This window comes from Truncatella angustata (assembly GCF_020726525.1).
Source record: "Truncatella angustata strain MPI-SDFR-AT-0073 chromosome Unknown BKA67scaffold_1, whole genome shotgun sequence".
Lineage (NCBI taxonomy): Eukaryota > Fungi > Ascomycota > Sordariomycetes > Amphisphaeriales > Sporocadaceae > Truncatella > Truncatella angustata.
Window position 1 is genome coordinate 2,840,479 of NW_025763381.1, and position 19,085 is coordinate 2,859,563.

Sequence of the window (19,085 nt, forward strand, 5' to 3'; positions counted from 1 at the left end):
GTACAGCGAAAATGGCCTTCAACTATTCGAACAGGTGACAAATCATGCCGTTCCAAGACCGTTCGCGTCGTACTGACCTTGTAAGATCACATATTTGGATGAGTATTATTTAACCAATTCGGAGATCCAAGTGCTTCGACAATCAGCCCCGGCAATCGCAAAAGCGATTCCCTCAGGGGCCATGGTTGTTGAGCTGGGATCAGGCAACCTGCGAAAAGTACAAATTCTCCTTCAAGCACTCGAAGACGTCGGGAAGGATATCGATTATTATGCTTTGGATCTGTCGAAGAAGGAGTTGGAGAGAACCCTAGCACAAGTTCCTCAGTTCCGCCATGTGAGATGCCATGGTTTGCTCGGAACCTATGACGATGGCCGAGAGTGGCTGAAGCAGCCATCAATTTCAGCCAGACCGAAGTGTGTCATGAGCTTGGGTTCAAGCATCGGCATGTAGACTCCCAGAGAACAACTGAGACAGTACTGACAAGAAGGATAGGGAATTTTCATCGACCTGAGGCAGCAGAATTCCTACGCGGATTCTCCGATGTCCTCCAGCCATCAGACACATTCTTGCTTGGACTGGATTCTTGTACCAATCCCTCAAAAGTTTAGTATGTTCTGAGAGTCTAGGTTTTGTAACTTGGCCTGCATCCTCTCCGAAGCTAATGTGTAGTGCAGTCATGCATACAATGGTTAGTATTATTTGTGGTTATTTTGAGCTATGCTAAGATCTGCCATCCGGCATAGATCGCGAAGGTGTAACACATCAGTGAGTCCAATCGTTAATCTGAGCATTGGACGTCGACTGACTGACGGAGATTTCTCTTGGACGGCCTTCGCCACGCGAATGAGATCCTTGGATCAGACGAATTCAATCTGGATGATTGGAAGGCTATAGGCGAATACGTGTACGATATAGATGGTGGCCGTCATCAGGCATTCTACTCGCCAATCCGAGACGTCAACATTATTGGCGAGGACATAAAAGCGCATGAGCGAATTAAAGTCGAGCAGAGCCTGAAGTACTCGGAAGACGGCATGAAGAAGCTTTGGGCTGAAGCGGGAGTTGTCGAAACAGAGCGGTGGATGACCGACGGCGACGAATATGGTATGTTTCCTTCACACGTCTCCCTTGTTTCAACCTAGACAGACGGGGGTTGCCCAATTTGTACAGCCGTTCCACGAATAAGCAATGTTCCCCACGTTTTCAGACTGGATCGTACCATATTCAGGCCACTCATAGGGTTCCGAGTGTCCTAGTCTTACACGTCTTTCCTTTCATCCATCAGACTGGACGTCATGATCGTATATCACGATTATCCTGATTGCAACCCTACCATTATCTAAGTTACACAAACGACTAACTTTGGGCAGGACTACATTTGTTAACAAAGCCCACCACTATGCCTTTCGGCCTGACGCCTGGTCGGTACGCTAGTGCAGTAGTACCAACTCTTGAGGACTGGGATGGCCTATGGTCAACATGGGATACTGTCACCAGGCGGATGCTCCCGAACGAGGAGCTTTTGGACAAGCCTATCAGATTGAGAAACGCCTGCATATTTTACCTGGGGCATATCCCGACATTCCTAGACATTCAGTTGACGAAAACCACGAAGCAACCACCTACTGATCCTGCATCATACTACTCAATCTTCGAAAGGGGCATTGATCCTGATGTAGATAACCCAGAGCTTTGTCACGCACATTCAGAGATCCCTGATGAGTGGCCCAGACTAGCAGAAATCCTGGAATATCAGAAGAATGTTCGTGCTAGGTTGACGAAACTGTATTCGGGTGGCCTGGAACATATTCCAAGAGATGTCGCAAGGGCTGTCTGGGTTGGGTTTGAGCATGAGGTGATGCATATGGAAACTCTGCTTTATATGATGCTGCAGAGCGATAAGACTTTACCCCCGCCTCATATTCCGCGGCCCAACTTTCAGAGTCTTGCTCAGGATGCATACGCGAAAAGGACAGCAAACGAATGGTTCAGTATTCCCGAGCAGGATGTTGTCATCGGTCTAGATGACGACGAAAATAATTTAGAAGCTGAAGGACATTTTGGCTGGTAAACACGATTCCAGCCTCAAGACTTGCCAAGTCTCTGCCACTAATCAAACATAACTAGGGACAACGAAAAACCAGCACGTAAAATCCACGTTCATGCTTTCCAATCTAAAGGTCGACCAATCACTAATGAAGAGGTCAGTAGATATGTGAATCTCCTCTTTGTTTAATACTTATGAAACCCAGTATGCACATTATATGTATGAAACGCAAGTATCTAAACTTCCTGCATCTTGGGCAGAAGCATCGCTCGAGGAAACCAACGGAGTTAATGGCGCTGTTAATGGACACAGCGATGGTCAGGCTAACGGTCACACCAACGGCCATCCTAGCGGCTCAACTCTGCTACCGTCATATTTCTTAGAAGGCAAGGCCGTCAGGACTTTCTATGGCTTGGTGCCACTCAAGTACGCGCTAGACTGGCCTGTCTTCGCATCGTACAACGAATTGGCAGGCTGCGCTGCTTGGATGGGCGGAAGAATCCCTACCTTCGAAGAGACGAAGAGCATCTATGCGTGGGTTCATCGTCTAAAAAGGGAGGAGGCAGAACGCAAGCTCGGAAAGACGGTGCCGGCAGTGAATGGGTAAGCCTAAGCCAATCTTTCAATGACTACCTATAGCCTAGAAGCTGATGTATGATTGCATAGACATCTCGTCAATAATGGTGTTGAGGAGGACCCCCCGTCACAAGCCCAACTTCAGGTCAATGGAAGGTTGTCTGAAAACGACAAACTATTCATTGATCTTACTGGTGCCAACGTCGGATTTCAGCAGTGGCATCCTGTATCAGTAACATCCGACGGCAACCGCTTGGCAGGTCAGGGAGAAATGGGTGGAGTCTGGGAATGGACCAGCTCAGACCTAGTTCGTCATGAAGGTTTCGAGCCCATGGCTCTTTACCCTGCTTACACCTGTATGTACTCCATTCTCCACATATGAACTGCGACCAAAGTCAGCAGCAAGCTGATTTACGACTCTGTAGCGGATTTCTTTGATGGTAAGCACAACATCGTCCTTGGTGGTTCCTGGGCAACCCACCCGCGCATTGCAGGTCGACAATCATTGTAAGTACCTGAAATGAGCTATGTACTCCATATAATCGACTAACCCTTGCAGCGTAAACTGGTACCAGCGAAATTACCCTTACGCGTGGGTTGGCGCCAGACTGGTCCGCGACTCCTAGAGAAGCCAAGCCAGCCATTGAATGCAGGCATTTCCTGCATCAACATTTATTCCAGATGATTCAACATCATCTGTCGTTCCTTTTCACTCTTCAGCATGGACAAGGCACGCTACGGATGGTGTTTCAACGGGTATATGGGTCAAAATTAGGGTTGCAAAAATCCACTATATCTGAGCATCGGGCTGGCGTCTGTTCAGGCTGGCACATCACAACCATGTCACAACAATATTTGATTTTCATGCCATACAAAACGTCTGCCCTCAAAAGTAAGCTGGGTGATTCAAATTAACCCAGGCAGCCATATTTACAGTCAAGTAGATAGTACTTGAGCAAAATGGATGTGTAATGAGGTGGCATTTGACTAGCTGAAGTTTTAAGTTGCTAGATTGTACAGATAAGCAACTTGTTTTTAAGCGAAACGATCTCTCATTCTGTCTTGAAATATCATGCAATATACATTGTCCAATCCTCCGTATGAATGCTTTTAAATACAAATGGTATAACTCCACGAGCCTACATTTAGACAAAGCGTGGATTAGTCGCCTCGCCCGTAGTGGGACATCGTCCACGGCTAAACACTGTTATTTTGCATTTGTCCTAGCGATTGCATTGGTTTCTTGAACGTTTGCGAAGGTATGGTCTCGAGACAAAATTTATCTGGGTTATGAAATATTGCTTCCAGCACCTATACGGCATCAGCCTGTAAAATGCGACAGACTTGTCGACCGGAGTCCAACCATTACGTAACCCATTGAGAGAATCAGTGAGCAAATAATTTCCTGTTTCATAAACCGTCCAGTCGTTGAAGTATGTGACACTTTCTTAACAACAGTTTGACTTTCTACTAGAACACTATAAGCTTATCGAATTGCTGAGAATTAAAATATTCATCTACTGTAATTGTATTTCAGTTTGGGATGGGCTATGTCTCGCCAGGAGAGAATAGTGGATTAGGCAGATAAGCAGTCCTAAGACGCAGTAGTGGTGGATTTGTAGAAGTCAGTGTCTGCATCACAACCCCTGGCAGAAGACGACCTAGGCCGCGCCATAGGGGCACAAAAAGACGTAAAATAGGTCGGGCAGAAACAATGTCTTCCCTGGGCGCATGCGCACCTGGACGTCTGCTTGAGCTTCTTGTGGAATCCAAGAAAATCCCGGACTTCCCGTCATGAATGGGCAGAGTAACATGCGTCGAGCTGTATTGGAGTCTGGACATAAGAAAGTAGAAGAATTCCCCACCATAGGTTTAGAAATCTCTGCTCTGCTTCATGATACGTTTGTTTGACATCCTCGAGTGTCTTTGTCTCAACTTCGTAAGGTTGGCGGAGAACGAGTTCATATTGTGTCGGCAAGTTTTCACGAGGATCTGGACGATTGCCTCTGATAGAGGGCGACTCGTTGGTAGTAAGGTAGAGAAGGTGAGGATTATTCAAAGACTTATTCAAGTATGGATAGTCAGTTAGATTGGGGGCGGCAGCTTAATAGTTATAACCACAACTTCGCAGTGGCTCGAAGTCAAAGTAATAATAGATGACCGATGTTGTTTCCATGAAGCGTCGAGAAGCGAAGCTGTAGACTAGACCGACCACGGGTCTGTAGATGCGTATTTGCGACATACTGGTGCATAGCCTTTCTGGAGAGGCTTGATTGCAGATTTTATTGTGCATCCGGGGCCTTGCATGTGTAATCACAACCCAAGATCTTCTGGCAGCAAAACAGGTGTAGTTTAAGCGCTTTCATATTTGGGAGTTGTTCTTCTGGCCTGTTTGTCCACTTTCTGTTTGTGGAGACTATAATTAGATATTTCTGATTGATCTCCTCTCCAGCGGGCTGTACTAAATTTCCCGAGCGGTTGGTTTTAGACCTGTCAAGCTTTGATGGCGTTATTATTAGGCTTTGGTGCAGGCTTTTACCTAATTTTGTAGCCTATATAGAGGTAGCACTCAACCAATGACTGATGGCCAACACAGGAATGGGCTGTATCTCATCGAGAAGTCATGTTACTTGGAGTGGTGCGATATAATAACACTTAGAAACTTGAAACGTTGATATGTATGGTCACGTTACTTCCCCGAGGTCTGGCTTGGAGCAACTAAGAATCATATCGGCCCTTACCCAAGGCTCACATCGAACAGCGATGAAAGAATCAAGTTCTTATTTGGAAATTATTCAAGCATTGCTACTATTTTTGTTGAATCTAACTAGTTATGACCTGATCCTGCTTTTACTCACGGTTACTGTTTGCTTTTTAAGATGCCTTATAATACTTATCATTGACTGCAATTCCATCCCCAGTACAGAGGGACATGCCACACAATTTATTGGTCAGCAATCATTTTATTGGAAACAACATGAGCACAATATCGAGGATAGGTCAGCCCTATCATAGCGGGTACACGTTTGGCTTTTGGCCGGTCACTACCACCTTGTCAAACGAAGAAACATCATCCCTTCGCGATTCTATAAATCCTGTAATCTACTGTCTCACACTATTGTATTACTTGCTAGAATTATCAGTGCCCCCAGCATGTTAATAGAATACTTCGCCGGAGTCAAAACTCAGTGCCAGCTTTCCAGGGTTCGATGTGAACTGATCCGCCATATCATCAAACACTTTGGAACCATTTACCCATGTGATAAGCCGAATCGAGACTTTCTGACAATCCTAGAAATTACATATCTCATGGCCTCCAACGCTAGTTGACGCCAGAAGCAGCTATGGTGACCTGGCGGGAATTTATGAGTTAGGGTATTGAACTTTTAGCTGAAACGAGGATCTAGTAGCCTGCCTGTTCAAAGCAGTCCCCTCCTGAATTAAAAAAGGAGGCAATGTTAGTTTGTGACGAAATCATTCATTGTTTAAAGGTTGAGATGATGCTTAATTCACGTAATAGAATGTCTAGGTGCAACAATGGTCGTATTAGGTGGGATATAAGTACTGCCGACCATGATGCCTCCATGGATTGTTTTCCTAGCTCCGCCGGTAAGCAGAACTGGATGAAAACGCAGAGTTTTATTTATGACGGCGTCGAGGTGAGGCAGACGGCTTAGTGACTTGATGTCAGATACTTTGGCGCCTTTCAGTACTGCGTATATCTGTTCTGCATGTTGTAGATGTTGTGCCAGCTCGCAGAAAACGCCATGAAGCACCTACGCTGTCGGCTCACTTCCAAGAACCGAGTTAGCTATTAATCGTAGGTTCGTTCTAGCTTGCAACTTCCACTAGCTGGCATTCTAGCGACAATTGTGAGAAGGCTATCTCCATGCATCCAGTACAAGCTGTCCTTGAACCTCGTTTGGGCTTCTTGTTCCATAAGATAGTATGTAAAGTCTCGTGCGCTTTGTTTGGCTCAACCATGGGCTAGCATTATTTACATCTCATCTCTAGACCAGGCTGGATAACCTAAGGGGAAGGACTGAAAGGACACGGAAGATAAAGATCCTCCTGAAGGCGGATGATAATACGATGCTATCTATTATTAAGCATTATTCGGAAAGGCTTCCTGAATATGAAGTCACCCATCGTATCAAAACCGACCAAAAGCACAGATCTCTCACTGCTGACAATTCCTGGATAACACATCATTCTCGATCTGTCGATCCAGTTGGTCAACATGCTTGAGAATTGTTTGTTCATGCTAGGTTAGAGCTGCAATAATAGTTATTGATACAATCCGAACTGAAACACCATGCGGTATTAGAGCTCTGAAGTTGGGACAACTCACCTTTGGACGTGAAACATTGAATCCATCCCCGGCGCCGAGCTGTGTGTTTATCATTATCACTTGCAAACGCGAGAGAAAAGTGGATACAAAAGGTCGTGCCGTTCAGACTTGACACATATTGACCAAGGGCCATCAACTATCGAATAAACCGGAGGATCAAATACTATGATCTCGGCTAGCCCTTTGCTGAGAATTAGCTTAGCTTACTCTATATCAAGGACGAAAGAGAGCTTGTGACTCCCCAGTTTTTAAGATGTCGCCATATCCTTGATCGAATCCTTCAAGGATGATGTAGTTATTAAATCCTTTTGTTTCCCAGACGTGGAAAAGCTAGGAGAGTCGCCAGTGCCAAGGTCCACGAAAGCCAGCCTTCGTCGGACGGTGGAACAAGACTCGATAGAGAATAACGCAACCTAAGAAGGTAAAAAGATAACAGAAACTCGAGCAAGGAGTGCCAGCAGCAGTCTACTATAATTTGTGTCCGTTTGAAGACCTATCATCAACGTCTTAGGGACGACCGAATTTCTATATTATTTCGGGGGCGCGAACATGCCATTCCCAACGTACGAGAACAACCTGATGGGCGAGGACACCGAGCACAGCACTAGCAAAAGGAAAAATGAGCATTTGCGGCAAATGCATCATCACCATCATGGATTGCCATGTTATTGGTTTCAATCTAGAGCTCAAGGCTTGAATCTAGGGATTATAGTAACAAACCAAAGATCAAATTTTAAAGTGTGATTCGCATACATCAAATGTCGTAGAATACCAGTTGTCCAGCAGAGTCTCAAGAGGGCCCTTCCACTAAGATGGATACATAGACTGTTGCTTTGCAATGCCTGGGTTTATGGAGTCTCCGGCCAAACTTTTGCCACCCACGATCTGCGCAGCCAACGTATACCTTCATGGCAGTGGCTACCCACATCTGGACCGTTATTGGCAGTGTCCTTCTTATAGTCCAGATTCAAAGCTCCACATCGCTCTTGTCTTCAACTCATGTCATATGTATTATATGCCGGCCCACATGGCTTTGCGTAACCACCATCCCTCTACACTGGTCACATAAGCAAATCGCGTTGGACACAAGGCACAAATCATGAGAGGCACCCGTGGCCACCAGCAAATCAGCTGCATGCGAGCTGGCCTATCAGTTCTCAATAACTACCCCTGCAATGTAACGCTACGTCAAGGTAATCTAGTTCCGAGCAACCAACTGCATCAGGGTCGGCTGTATAAGAGCCAACGGCATTATTCTTAGTGACACCATTTTCTTTTTGCTTCAAGGCATTTCCTGCCATTATGTTCACGACAAACATGCCCAAACGTTATTGTATATCAAATAGCGCCTGAAACTTTCGGTTTCATTGTCGTAGTGAAGCGTTGGTGGGCAGGGTTCTGGCCTCACGCCTTCCAGAAAATCACAGCACCACCGTGTTGGTGATTGAGTCGGGGGAAGACCTCAGAGATGATGCCAGGGTAAAACTACCGGTCCTGTGGCCAATGCTGGTGGATGATCCTAATGCAACTTGGCAACTCAAAACAGTGCCTCAAGAATGTAATTTCTCCGGGAACTCACATATGTATATGTTATGATGATATTGATGATGATGATATTGATGATGGTGATGATGATGTATTAGACAGCACTTAAAGGCCGTGAGATCAAGTTCTCTCAGGGCCGTACCGTCGGAGGCTCAAGTGCCTTGAACGGGCTTTCGTTCAGCGCCACCTCCAAGGCGAACGTGGATGCATGGGCGAGCCTCGGAAACCCGGAATGGGACTGGCCAGACTTCTGCGCGTCCATGGAGATGCCATACAAGAACGGACCCCTCCAGCTCACATTTTCCCACAGAGGACAGCAAGTGGCCGCAGGTCTGGAGAGAGGCTTTGAGCAGCCTCAGCTTTTCCACGTCCAACGGACCTTTCTCAGGACAGGTTTGTAGTGCTCTTACGGTTCCTGATGCCATCTCTCCTTCAACGAAGGAGAGAAGCTTCTTTTGGTAGCGCGTACTTGGCGCAGGGATTGAGCGGCCTGATCTTACCATCTGGGCGCTACCAATAGTGGCCAAGACTCTGTTTGCAGAATTCGATAATGTCAATCCGTCACACATCGACAAGTCTCGTCTAGAGGCGCTCGGCACCAAAAGTTATTATTGACAACCCCTTTGTTGGCGAGAATCTTCGGAACCATCCGTTGTGTAGGCTGAACCTCGAGATCTTAGGGGATGAAGAAGGTTTTGGGATTATGGACATGGTTGCACGTCAAGACGCAGGGGGTATCACGGTTGCCATGGATGACTACACATTACGACAGTGTGGTCCACTCTCCAGGAGTGGTGCCAATCATGCGGTACAACTCCCATTTCCCGGGATTTACGATGCCACCGGAGCGGAGGACCTTGAGAGGATTCTCCATATTCCCCTTTCCAGAGACGATCCAGCGAAGACCACATCGTGCATTCGCAAGTGCGCACGAATCCTTCGTACACTCTGTTTTCAAATCGCCTAGCGAAGCTTCCGGCTGCTACCTCTCTGCGGCGGCTTTCGCAGGGTTCAACTGCGATGGCTAAAGAGCCTCCTTGCTTGAGTTTCCCGGAGATGAGAACTACTTCACCATCATGCTCCTCATGGTCCACCCCCTATCCGGGGGTCGGTACACATCAAATCGGCGGATCTCGCCCTTGACCCCAGACACCTTGTATATTTCGTGGATGTTGAAGTGTTAGTAAGTTACCCGTAATACATAGTGGTTATTATGGTTACGGAATTACCTGCGAGTAACTTGAAACCCGACGGGAAGCACAATCGGGGGGCCCCGCAGGTTGGAGGCTTCAAAGATTTGGACAACGTCAGGGGATACGTGCGGGAGACCGTGGCCAGCGCCCAACACTTTACCGGCGCGGGTTCCATGATGTTGCGGGAAATGGGCGGCGTGTCCGCGACCTGCGGGTCTGCGATGCCAGTATGATCCCCATTGCTCCTCGAACCAACCCGCAGGTCACAGTCTATGGCAACGCGGAGCGTGCGGCGGAGATCACCATGGCAGATGGTCTTAGATCACGCACTAATTGAGTATATAGCGGCAGTATCCATTGTGCTTGCATTTCAAGCTCTACTCAAAATTCCCAATATTGACGTGGAACTGTGTAAGATTAATGTAGACATATAAATCGTTAGATAGCTCCAATAGCTTATGAAGGCATCCGAGATGCCTACCACCGTGCATGAGTATGTGATCTGGAAAATATGCAGGTCTTGGGGAAGATATTTTCAACAGGTAATTATCCAACATATATATAATATAATGATCCCATAGAACGTGTACAACTTATACAGCTTATACAACGTGTAAATACATAGGGCTAACATTATATAATACCTCATATATGCCCCGTGTGAGCAAATAATGACTTTTGAAACCCGCACACTTTATATGTTCAACATATGCAAAACATATCTTGAGCATATGTTAGGTTTTTATAACACAATCAAGTCCCAAATAGCTTATATAGTTTCTCAAATGCGTAAACCACTTAAGGCTAGCACTAGGTGTCTAATGTACACCTCGAACAAGGAAGTAACAGCTGATAGAACCAGTTTGGCTTGTATGCATAACATATCTTGAACAGAGAAGATTCCGTTTCCCATGTTATTTACGGAAGAGTGGACGGGATGCCAATGTTACTCAGGGAAGCAGCTTGCTCGGTCAGCATAGAGCCACACTTCACCAAATCGCACTACTGTGTTAATAAATACGCCAGGCTTTGACTACCAAGACATTGCATTGTTGTGACAGGTCTACCAGAAATTTATTCGTGGCCGATTGATATGATCAATCGATCGATCGTGTAAATGACCCTTCAATTTTCCATTCCGTCCCAAAACGCCGTAAATGCTGAAGAACGACACCCAAGGCCCTTACATAAGCATATCGATAACTTCCTTGGCAACCTCCACAGGCGTGACAACCTTGTGATCTGCGAAAAAGCTATCAATATATTCAGGCGATGTGTAGTCTATCGGGTTCTCCATGGACTTCTTCCTCGGCTTGCCGCCATCCTCTTCCGCCTTGCTGGCGTGGAAGTCGAGAAGACCCTGGTCGAAGGGATAATCGAACTGGCCCAGCGGGAACGTCTTGCCAAACTTGTGCTGCTCGGCCGCGACGAAAAAGGGTCTCTTGTTCGCCTTGGCCAGCTGGGCGATCTGGTACGTACCTAGTCTCGAGATGATGCCTCCATTAGCGGTCACAGCCTCAGCGCCCACAACGACCATGTCGACCTTCTCCATAACGTAGCTCACGGCGCTCAGGGGCACGGTGGCTACCTGTATGCCCTTTGCTCGCAGGGCGGCGACGACGCGGTTGCTCTCGACCTCGAGTGCCGGGTCGATGGCGTAGACGACCTTGAAGCGGATTGGCTCGTCAACGTAGTGTCCGTAGTCGTGCTTCTCTGCGGCGCGGCCCAGCAGGGTGCCTACGACTCTGCTTCCGCCGTGGGTCAGGATGGTGGTGTCGTGGTATATGTGCTTGCGCGCGTTGACGGCAATCCTCTCGCGCCCGTCCTTTGCCCTGGCGGCAAACAGGCGGCCGTTCCTGAGCAGATGTTGTCGGACCTCCTCGAAGCTCTCGTCTGGGTTCTTGTCCTTGCTGTCGGCGACACTGGAGGCAGAAGTACCGGGGGCATTCGGCTGCTTAAGCGACATGATGAGGTACTGCTGGAACAGGTCGGTGCCATGTGACAGGGCGATGGGATTCGTAACTGAGTGCTGCAGCTTGGCGCTCTGCGTCTTGACGAGATCGATAGTCTCGTAGACGGTCTTGACTTTGCTGTGGCCCAGGAACTCGATCAGTGCCTCAATGGCGGCCATGGGCATGGTGAGGTCTGGGTCTTCGGACAGCAGGCGCTGGTAAGTCGCGACTATGCTGTCGGTAACGTAGCGAAGTTAGCAGGTCCGCCACCTCAGCCGAGTCACTCAGATGGAGCTTAGGGAAGGTACAAAGCGCAACATACTCGAAAGAATCAGCATCTGGGTTGCTGGCTCCGCGCAAAGGCAGGTCGCGCGTTGTCGAACCTGCCGTAGCGCCTGTGACACCTCCATTGCCGTCACTCGCCATGACCGCGATGTGTCTGAGACGGGATAAGTGAGAAACGCTTTGCAACAGGGCGGACAAAGGAAAAAGCTACCAGGAAGAAGTGAGATTATCAAGTAGAACAAAAAGAAAACCTGTCCACGAAGCAGAAGAAGCCTGTCGCAGTTCTACGATGCTTGTGAGTCAACGCTGGTTGTGAACGATAACGGTAACCCCACACCAGACCAGCCTTGATGAATTCAGTGCCCCGCCATGAATCAATTCTCCCTACAGTAGCGCCAAGAGCTGTGCATGTGCAGTACGGAGCATGTGCATACAGTAGTTACAGCACAGCACAGCACAGCAGTGGCCTGAAATGAGTAAAGAGTAGCGGGCCAGCAACAGTCAGAAATCACGCTTCTCTTGCTGCTTCTACCCACAGATGTTGACGCCTGTATGCATGTCATTCTGAGCACAGTGTTATAGAAAAGGCGATCCAGCCGGAAGGCCAGTGAGAATAGTAAAGACAGCTAGTCTAGACTAGTCTGGATCATGGTCTTTTAAACATGTCACTGATGCGAGGCAAAGGTCTCAAAGGGGTATAAAAGCTCAATTACGGAAAGTATCTCGAGACATCTAACAAGGATCCCAGTTTTGTGGCAGACGCCCGAACGCCAATCCGAAAAGTCATCATGAGACCTATTGTCATATGCATATTCACAACACACCAGCTCATAACATCCACATTTTGCCTTAACGCCGTTGCGTCTTGCCAACGGTTCTCTTGCCAGCAAACTAGACATGAAATTAGCTTGAGGAACTTGACGTGCCAGGAAGAAATTACTTACCAAATGCTTGGGCATCGCTGTACCAATATGCCTGTCGGCCTCACCTTGCCTGGCCATGCGGTTCATCTTCCTCTGAGCAACCTTGGCTGCCCTCTCCACCTTTGTCTTCGCCAACTCGTCAGTGACACCGTCTTCCAATCTGTTGGTAGCCGGCTGGCTCCTTGCTCTGCTCTTGGACCGAAGTCTATCTCTAGGGGTTTCGTCAACGTCCATGGCGTCTGTAGCCACGCTGGCCATACGAGACCTGGACATGGATCGTCCACGCTCTTCGTGCGTCGTCGACCTCGCCCGCAGAGCCAGATCTGTCGTGTCGACACCCAAGATATCGAGACCCTCCTCGAGCTCTGACAAGTTCTTCTTGAGCTTCTTGCGAGGAATCAGGGCCTGGTTCTTCAGAGACTTGCGCATCTTGTTCTCGTTGCGAATGAGTGCCTGCTTCTCCCTGATGAGCTCAGCCTTGGAGCGGACGTCTGCCTCCTCGGCATCATCAATCTCCTCGTCCGAGTCATAGTAGCCTTCGGCCTCGAGCTTCTCCTCCTCCTCTTCCAGCGCCTGCAACTTGGCCTCGATGTCTGGGTCAATGTAATCGTAGACGTTCTTGCCATCGAAGATCTCAGGTATCCTATCGTGCTTCCACTCAGGGTTCTCGAGGATGTAGTCGGCCCGAAGATCGACGTTGTATACGCCGGCACCACCATTCTCCTCTTCGACGTCACGAGCAAGCCTGCGTCGCTCGGGGTCGCTCTTGTCAAACTTCCTCATGTTCTTGATACCCTCGGGGATGAAGGTCTCCAGGGCTGTGCCGTTCATTGGCTGGGCAACGTGGATTCTGCCCATGACATCTGCCAATCGCCCACCAATGTTGCCACTGGCGTTTGTACCAGCCTTCAGCTTCTGGGAGACACGCTCAGCGATGAGGCGCTCGCAAACGGTGTTCTTGACGTCCTGAACACCCTCCTGCGTGTTACAAGATGTCTGAAGCAGCTCAACATCGCCGCCACTGAGCAGCGACTGCAATTCCTCGGCCGTGGCAGCGTCGAGCTCCTCGGGCTTGAGGATGTCGATCTTGTTGCAGACAATGAAGACAAGCTTGTTGGAGAACAGAGGCTTCAAGTTCTTGAACAGCTCGATCTGAGCCTTGATTGGGTAGCCGCATTGCTCTGAGCAATCGATGAAATAGAGAATGGCAGATCGCAAGTGAGCGATGGCAGTGATGGACTGCATTTCAACCGTCGTCTTGGACTCAAGGGGGCCATCCAGCAGACCGGGAGTATCAATGGCCTGGAAGCGCAGGTACTTGAAGTCGAAATGTCCGACGTACAGGGACTTTGTGGTGAAGGCATAGGGCGCAACCTCGACGTCAGCTCGGGAGATGGACTTGAGGAAACTGGACTTTCCGACATTGGGGAAACCGCACAGGAGGAGGGTGCGGGTGTTGGGGTCGATGGAGGGCAGACGGCCCAGATGTTGCCTGACCTGGTCGAGATATGCGAGACTGTCCTTGAGACGCTTGAGGAGGGTAGCCATACGACCTAGGGCTGCGCGCTTGAGCTGCTTGCACTGAAACAGCGACTGGGCGTCTGTTTTGTCTGGTTAGCATGTTTTCTCTTGGGGTAGGGGGGCATGGCTGAGGGGCCGGGAGAAGACGAACACTTGAGGAGTCGGACATAGTCGCGGGAGATGGACTCGATGAGATGCTTGGCGGTGGAGAGCTGACCGAGGGCGATCTTGTAATGGTCCGAGTCGTAGAGGGTGTTGAGCAGATCCTTGTGGAAAGGATGGATGTCCTCGAGGCGAGGGAAGCTCTCGAGGATGAGGGAGAACTTCTCGCTGAATGTCTCCTGGGTGAACTTGACTTTGCGGGTGTAGAAGCCACGGATACGAGAGATCTTGAAACCGGATCGGATCTGGGTGGGCAGTCGGCGCTGAGTTCGCGACAGGACAATGTCGAGAAACTCCTGGTTGGTGGGCACCGGTGGGATATCCTTCCAAGTAGTCTTCATCTTGCCGAGGGTCTCTTGAAGAGGGCCGAGTGGTAGAGATGTTTAAGAGAGTGGTTGAAGAAGAAGTCGTGGTTGATCAGTACTCACTGGTCGCCTCAAGAAAACGGTCAAGGGACGGGGCGTTACCACCAGAGCGAAGCGAAGCGGCACCAGGGACTGACTCTCTCAGAAAAAAAGGCGGAGTGAAAAGTCAAAATTTCCATAGATAAGCACCGAGTGGCTCGAAATCTTGGCGCTAAAGCCCCCTTATCTTATCACTGATAACGACCGACTACATGCCGAGAGTGCGGATCCGTACAGTGTACTGAATACCCCCGAATTGGATTTGCATTTGGATTTGCATTTGGCTTTGGCTCAATGGCGGGGTCGGCTGCTCAGAAGTATAAAAAGAAATTTTAATAAATAAATAAAATAAATAAAAATAATAAAAAAGGCTCAGGCCTCAGTAGCGGGCATCCCAATCCCCAATCCCACTATCCATCCCACTTTGACCCCTCCAAAGCCAACTACGAATCCCCCCCCCGTACGCGTAGCATATCGTCAAACTGCCCCGAAGAACGGACTGACTACAGCTTGCCTGCTTCTTTATATATAACATATAACCCTTCTTTCTTTGTTCTATTTTTACTTTTGATAGCAGCATTTCGAGGGCCCTCCCCTGGCAAGCATCACAATGGCCTCCATCCCCACCTACAAAGCCAACTTCCTGCACGCAGCCCTCGAGGGCCGCTGTCTGCGCCTGGGCTCCTTCCAGCTCAAGTCTGGTCGCACCTCGCCCTACTTCTTCAACGCCGGCGACTTCTACCGCGCCGACCTTCTCTCCGCCCTCGCCCTCGCCTACGCCAACACCATCCACGATTCCTTCTCCTCTTCCTCCACATCAGGGGACCTCCCCTTCGACGTCATCTTCGGCCCCGCCTACAAGGGAATCCCCCTGGCCACCGCTGCCACCTTCGCCCTGGCCCAGCTCGACGACCGCTACAAGAAGCTCGAGTACTCCTTCGACCGCAAGGAGGCAAAGGACCACGGCGAGGGCGGCTCCATCGTCGGTGCCCCCCTCAAAGGCCGCCGCGTGCTGATCATTGACGACGTCGTCTCCGCTGGCACCGCCAAGCGCGAGGCCGTCGCCAAGATCCAGGCCGAGGGCGGCGAGGTTGTCGGCATCGTCGTCGCCCTCGACAGACAAGAGACCCTGCCCGACAGCACCGGTAGCGCCATCGGCTTGTTGAGGAAGGAGTTCGGGATCCCCATCGTCGCCGTGCTAAAGCTGGACGACATCGTCAAGGGGCTCAAGGAGAGCCATGTTGCGACCGAGGATGATTTGAGGAGGATAGAGGAATACAGGGCCAAGTATGGAGCCAGTGATTAGATACGCCCATTGCGAATGTCTGACCGGCCTTACGCTATGAAAAGGTAGAAACAAGAAGAAAAAGCAGGAAGAAAGAATACTAAAATATTAAAAAGAAAATTTAAATAAAAAATTTGGAACACCTAAGAGCTCGCACATGCTGTGCGTGCGGGGACTGATACGGTACAGCCGACCATTTGACAACCGAAGTATACCGCGATGCTATATTTGCGGAGTAGTCTATCAGTGTAATAACGGGGATTGCCCTCGCTGCCCTCATCTATCACCAGTGACTGTCTAATAACAACGCCGTAGCCCCTTTTCGTTTTTCCGCGAGAAGAAATATGACCATCTCTGCTCTGATGATGCTAATAACATGGGACGGGCTGAAACCGACCAAATTGAGAAAGGACCTGCCCCTAATCCTGGGTATCTCCGCTCAATAAAACAATAAGGATTATTTTCCCTTTCTTTTCTGTTCATCTCCTTTTTGTTATTTATTAAGAGACGTCATGCCGTGGAAAGAGAACAACAAAGATGTAAAACGAGACCCTCACAAACCAGCAATCATGCCCGGCGGCTATAGGCAATCATGCAGTCATGTTGGTGAGCCGACGGTGCCGGAATGTCTAAAGGGGCATGCATACTCCCGATGATCCTTGGAGTTATCTGGTCCATGTGCATCCCTCTTCATACACGAAAAACATGCACAGAAGGGGACCAGGAATGTAATGGGTTTGAAATACCTGGACGAGACATCGCGACTGTTTGTGCCTTAGGTTGGTAAGCCTCGGGGAGTCGCAATCAACACCTAGCTGGGTGCCTTAAGATATCACTACTTCTTGGGCGGACCCGCTGGGCCTGCCAATGTGATATTCTACGACATGTCAACGAGGTATCGATATGAGGATGATACACAAACCTACTAAATCATGCCATCCTCCTCCTCCAAATGTAGCCGAGCTCTCACCCCTGTGAACGAAACCAAAACGTATATAGTAGTTCACAAGATACTAATATATTCTTTATCAGCTTTGCTTTGCTTCGGAATATTTGACCGGATGACTTACGCTCTGTGCAATCAATGCAATACGATCTGCTGTGCCGGAGTTGTTGATCTGCTGCATGTATGCCTTCATGATAAGTTTGCCTAGTCCGCAACCCTGAAGCTTAGGATGAACGGCCAACGAGTGGATGGCAACAGTTCGACCATCTTCCAGGTGGCCGATATTCGAACTGCCTGTCTTGGCGGTGCGGAAGTCGCTGGGGTAGCCCATGTCACTATCCGTAACGACCTCACCACAGCATCTGGTTCCAACGATGTGGGCAAATAGCACACTGACCGAACCATCATCTCGACCAGTTTCGACCGGTTTCGCTGTGCGGCATGTCTCGATTTCCCAACCCTTGGCGCTCCCGGGCGAGACTGTGCAGAAAATACCCATACAAAGCTCAGGACAGCTGGACAATCGGTATTCAAACTGCCTTTAGTCAGAAAGACAAACAATGAAGACAGAAGTGAGCGGTGAATGGCTTGGGAATTGGTATGATATGCTCAAAATTAATGCATCGATTCGCGGGATGTGGATCAAAATTCTGGTTAATTGTATAGTCAAAACACAACGGCAGGTTGATGGAACTGTGCATGGGATTGATTCGAAGTGAGACCATAACGAACCGGAAAGGTTACGTCGGCGGTCATTGCAATCATAAATTAAAACAAAAACAAAAGCCACAACTTACCTTCTCACGCGAGCATCGATGATGCGGATCGGCGAATGCAGCATTTTCTAATGCAACGCAGCTGTCGATATCCGAGACAGTTAATGGTCGAATGTTCGGTAGAAAGGGAAATGGCAGAATGTCCTGGACTTTTATGTCGACATCCTTGCCCTTTTGGCGACGGGAGTTGGAGATGGTCTTCTGAATCTCAACATATTCGTCATCAAGATCCTCCGTGTCGTCAACAGCATCCTCTGTACCTAGTGAGACGGACTCTTCCTCGTGGATGGATCTGTCATCTGCGGGCATTGTGTAGAGTGTTCACAAAAGTGTAGGTGATAGGAGACCAAGGAGGGCTAATGTTGTCCAAAAGGATGAAGTATTCTGGCAGACGGTAAGACCAGCGTCTAAGCTGCTGAAGATTGCGGGGATGGTTCCTGGATGAGACCCGGTGACCAAGTTCGTCTAAGCGAGCCCGCCTACCGGTCCTTGATCGACGGGAGTGTGGAGTGCCGCAGATAATGTGGGGTATGTAAGAGCCAAGACGATGCCCAGACGAATGCTCTGTTGTTGTCTGGGGCCGACGAATGACGGGTAGTGAGGATAGTCGACGAGTACTTGAGTAGGCAGCAGGCCAGGTTCGTACAAGTGGGCAAGTCAATCTGTTTGAGCCCGTACAAAATGGTGAGACGTGGTTGATAGAGCATCCCGATAGATAGCCTGGAGCGATGAGATTGAACATCTCAGGATTCAAGAAGACGTGAAATGTGAACAAACATGAGGTAGAAACTGGCCTTCAGGGTTGTGGGTTGGGATAAGGTGGAATAATATGGTGTAAGTCATTCTGCTGGTCTAGGTGGCCAATCGTTAATGCCAGTCGATGACCCGTTCTCGTTCACAAGTGTGATCCAAACGCCCAACACGGAAATTGGGAAGGCACCGATCAATTAATCACGCAGACGGCAGGAAGAGATGATAACGAAGAAAGTCAAAATAGACAGCCCTCGTGAGCAGCAGAGAGGGATCTACAACGATTGCAGTAACCAGGGCGCCCCGTGTGCTTGGCTAGAAGGTGTTGGGGTGGGGAGATCTCGGCACATGCGAATATACGCCCAAGT

The 19,085-nt window shown here is 49.0% G+C and overlaps 6 protein-coding genes across 6 annotated transcripts; 2 read left to right on the forward strand and 4 right to left on the reverse strand.

The window, feature by feature from the left end:
* Positions 1-11: 11 nt before the first annotated feature.
* Positions 12-3,206, forward strand: BKA67DRAFT_545609 (histidine-specific methyltransferase). Its single transcript, XM_046101338.1, has 10 exons — positions 12-34; positions 86-443; positions 494-608; positions 676-689; positions 745-766; positions 816-1,105; positions 1,372-2,068; positions 2,129-2,204; positions 2,254-2,651; positions 2,715-3,206. Exons 2-10 carry the CDS (start codon positions 182-184, stop codon positions 3,004-3,006), a joined length of 2,166 nt encoding a protein of 721 aa, XP_045963874.1. The 5' UTR covers positions 12-34; positions 86-181; the 3' UTR covers positions 3,007-3,206.
* A 4,017-nt stretch (positions 3,207-7,223) lies between these two features.
* Positions 7,224-7,903, reverse strand: BKA67DRAFT_529883 (uncharacterized protein; the record flags this gene model as incomplete). Its single annotated transcript, XM_046099148.1, has 4 exons — positions 7,224-7,388; positions 7,543-7,674; positions 7,729-7,782; positions 7,880-7,903. 4 exons carry the CDS (start codon positions 7,901-7,903, stop codon positions 7,224-7,226), a joined length of 375 nt encoding a protein of 124 aa, XP_045963875.1.
* Positions 7,904-10,561: 2,658 nt separating this feature from the next.
* On the reverse strand, positions 10,562-12,350 carry BKA67DRAFT_545621 (translation initiation factor-like protein eif-2b subunit alpha). Its single transcript, XM_046101339.1, has 2 exons — positions 11,988-12,350; positions 10,562-11,899 (listed from the first exon to the last, which is right to left on the reverse strand). The coding sequence occupies exons 1-2, from the start codon at positions 12,089-12,091 to the stop codon at positions 10,897-10,899; spliced, it is 1,107 nt and encodes a 368-aa protein (XP_045963876.1). The 5' UTR covers positions 12,092-12,350; the 3' UTR covers positions 10,562-10,896.
* A 287-nt stretch (positions 12,351-12,637) lies between these two features.
* Positions 12,638-15,070, reverse strand: BKA67DRAFT_545625 (P-loop containing nucleoside triphosphate hydrolase protein). Its single transcript, XM_046101340.1, has 3 exons — positions 14,546-15,070; positions 12,895-14,474; positions 12,638-12,841 (listed from the first exon to the last, which is right to left on the reverse strand). The coding sequence occupies exons 1-3, from the start codon at positions 14,895-14,897 to the stop codon at positions 12,800-12,802; spliced, it is 1,974 nt and encodes a 657-aa protein (XP_045963877.1). The 5' UTR covers positions 14,898-15,070; the 3' UTR covers positions 12,638-12,799.
* A 259-nt stretch (positions 15,071-15,329) lies between these two features.
* On the forward strand, positions 15,330-16,384 carry BKA67DRAFT_545628 (phosphoribosyltransferase-like protein). Its single transcript, XM_046101341.1, has one exon. It carries the CDS (start codon positions 15,571-15,573, stop codon positions 16,264-16,266), a length of 696 nt encoding a protein of 231 aa, XP_045963878.1. The 5' UTR covers positions 15,330-15,570; the 3' UTR covers positions 16,267-16,384.
* Positions 16,385-17,080: 696 nt separating this feature from the next.
* Positions 17,081-18,276, reverse strand: BKA67DRAFT_529887 (polyamine acetyltransferase, variant; the record flags this gene model as incomplete). Its single annotated transcript, XM_046099149.1, has 4 exons — positions 17,081-17,122; positions 17,172-17,258; positions 17,316-17,726; positions 17,989-18,276. The coding sequence occupies 4 exons, from the start codon at positions 18,274-18,276 to the stop codon at positions 17,081-17,083; spliced, it is 828 nt and encodes a 275-aa protein (XP_045963879.1).
* Positions 18,277-19,085: the final 809 nt, after the last annotated feature.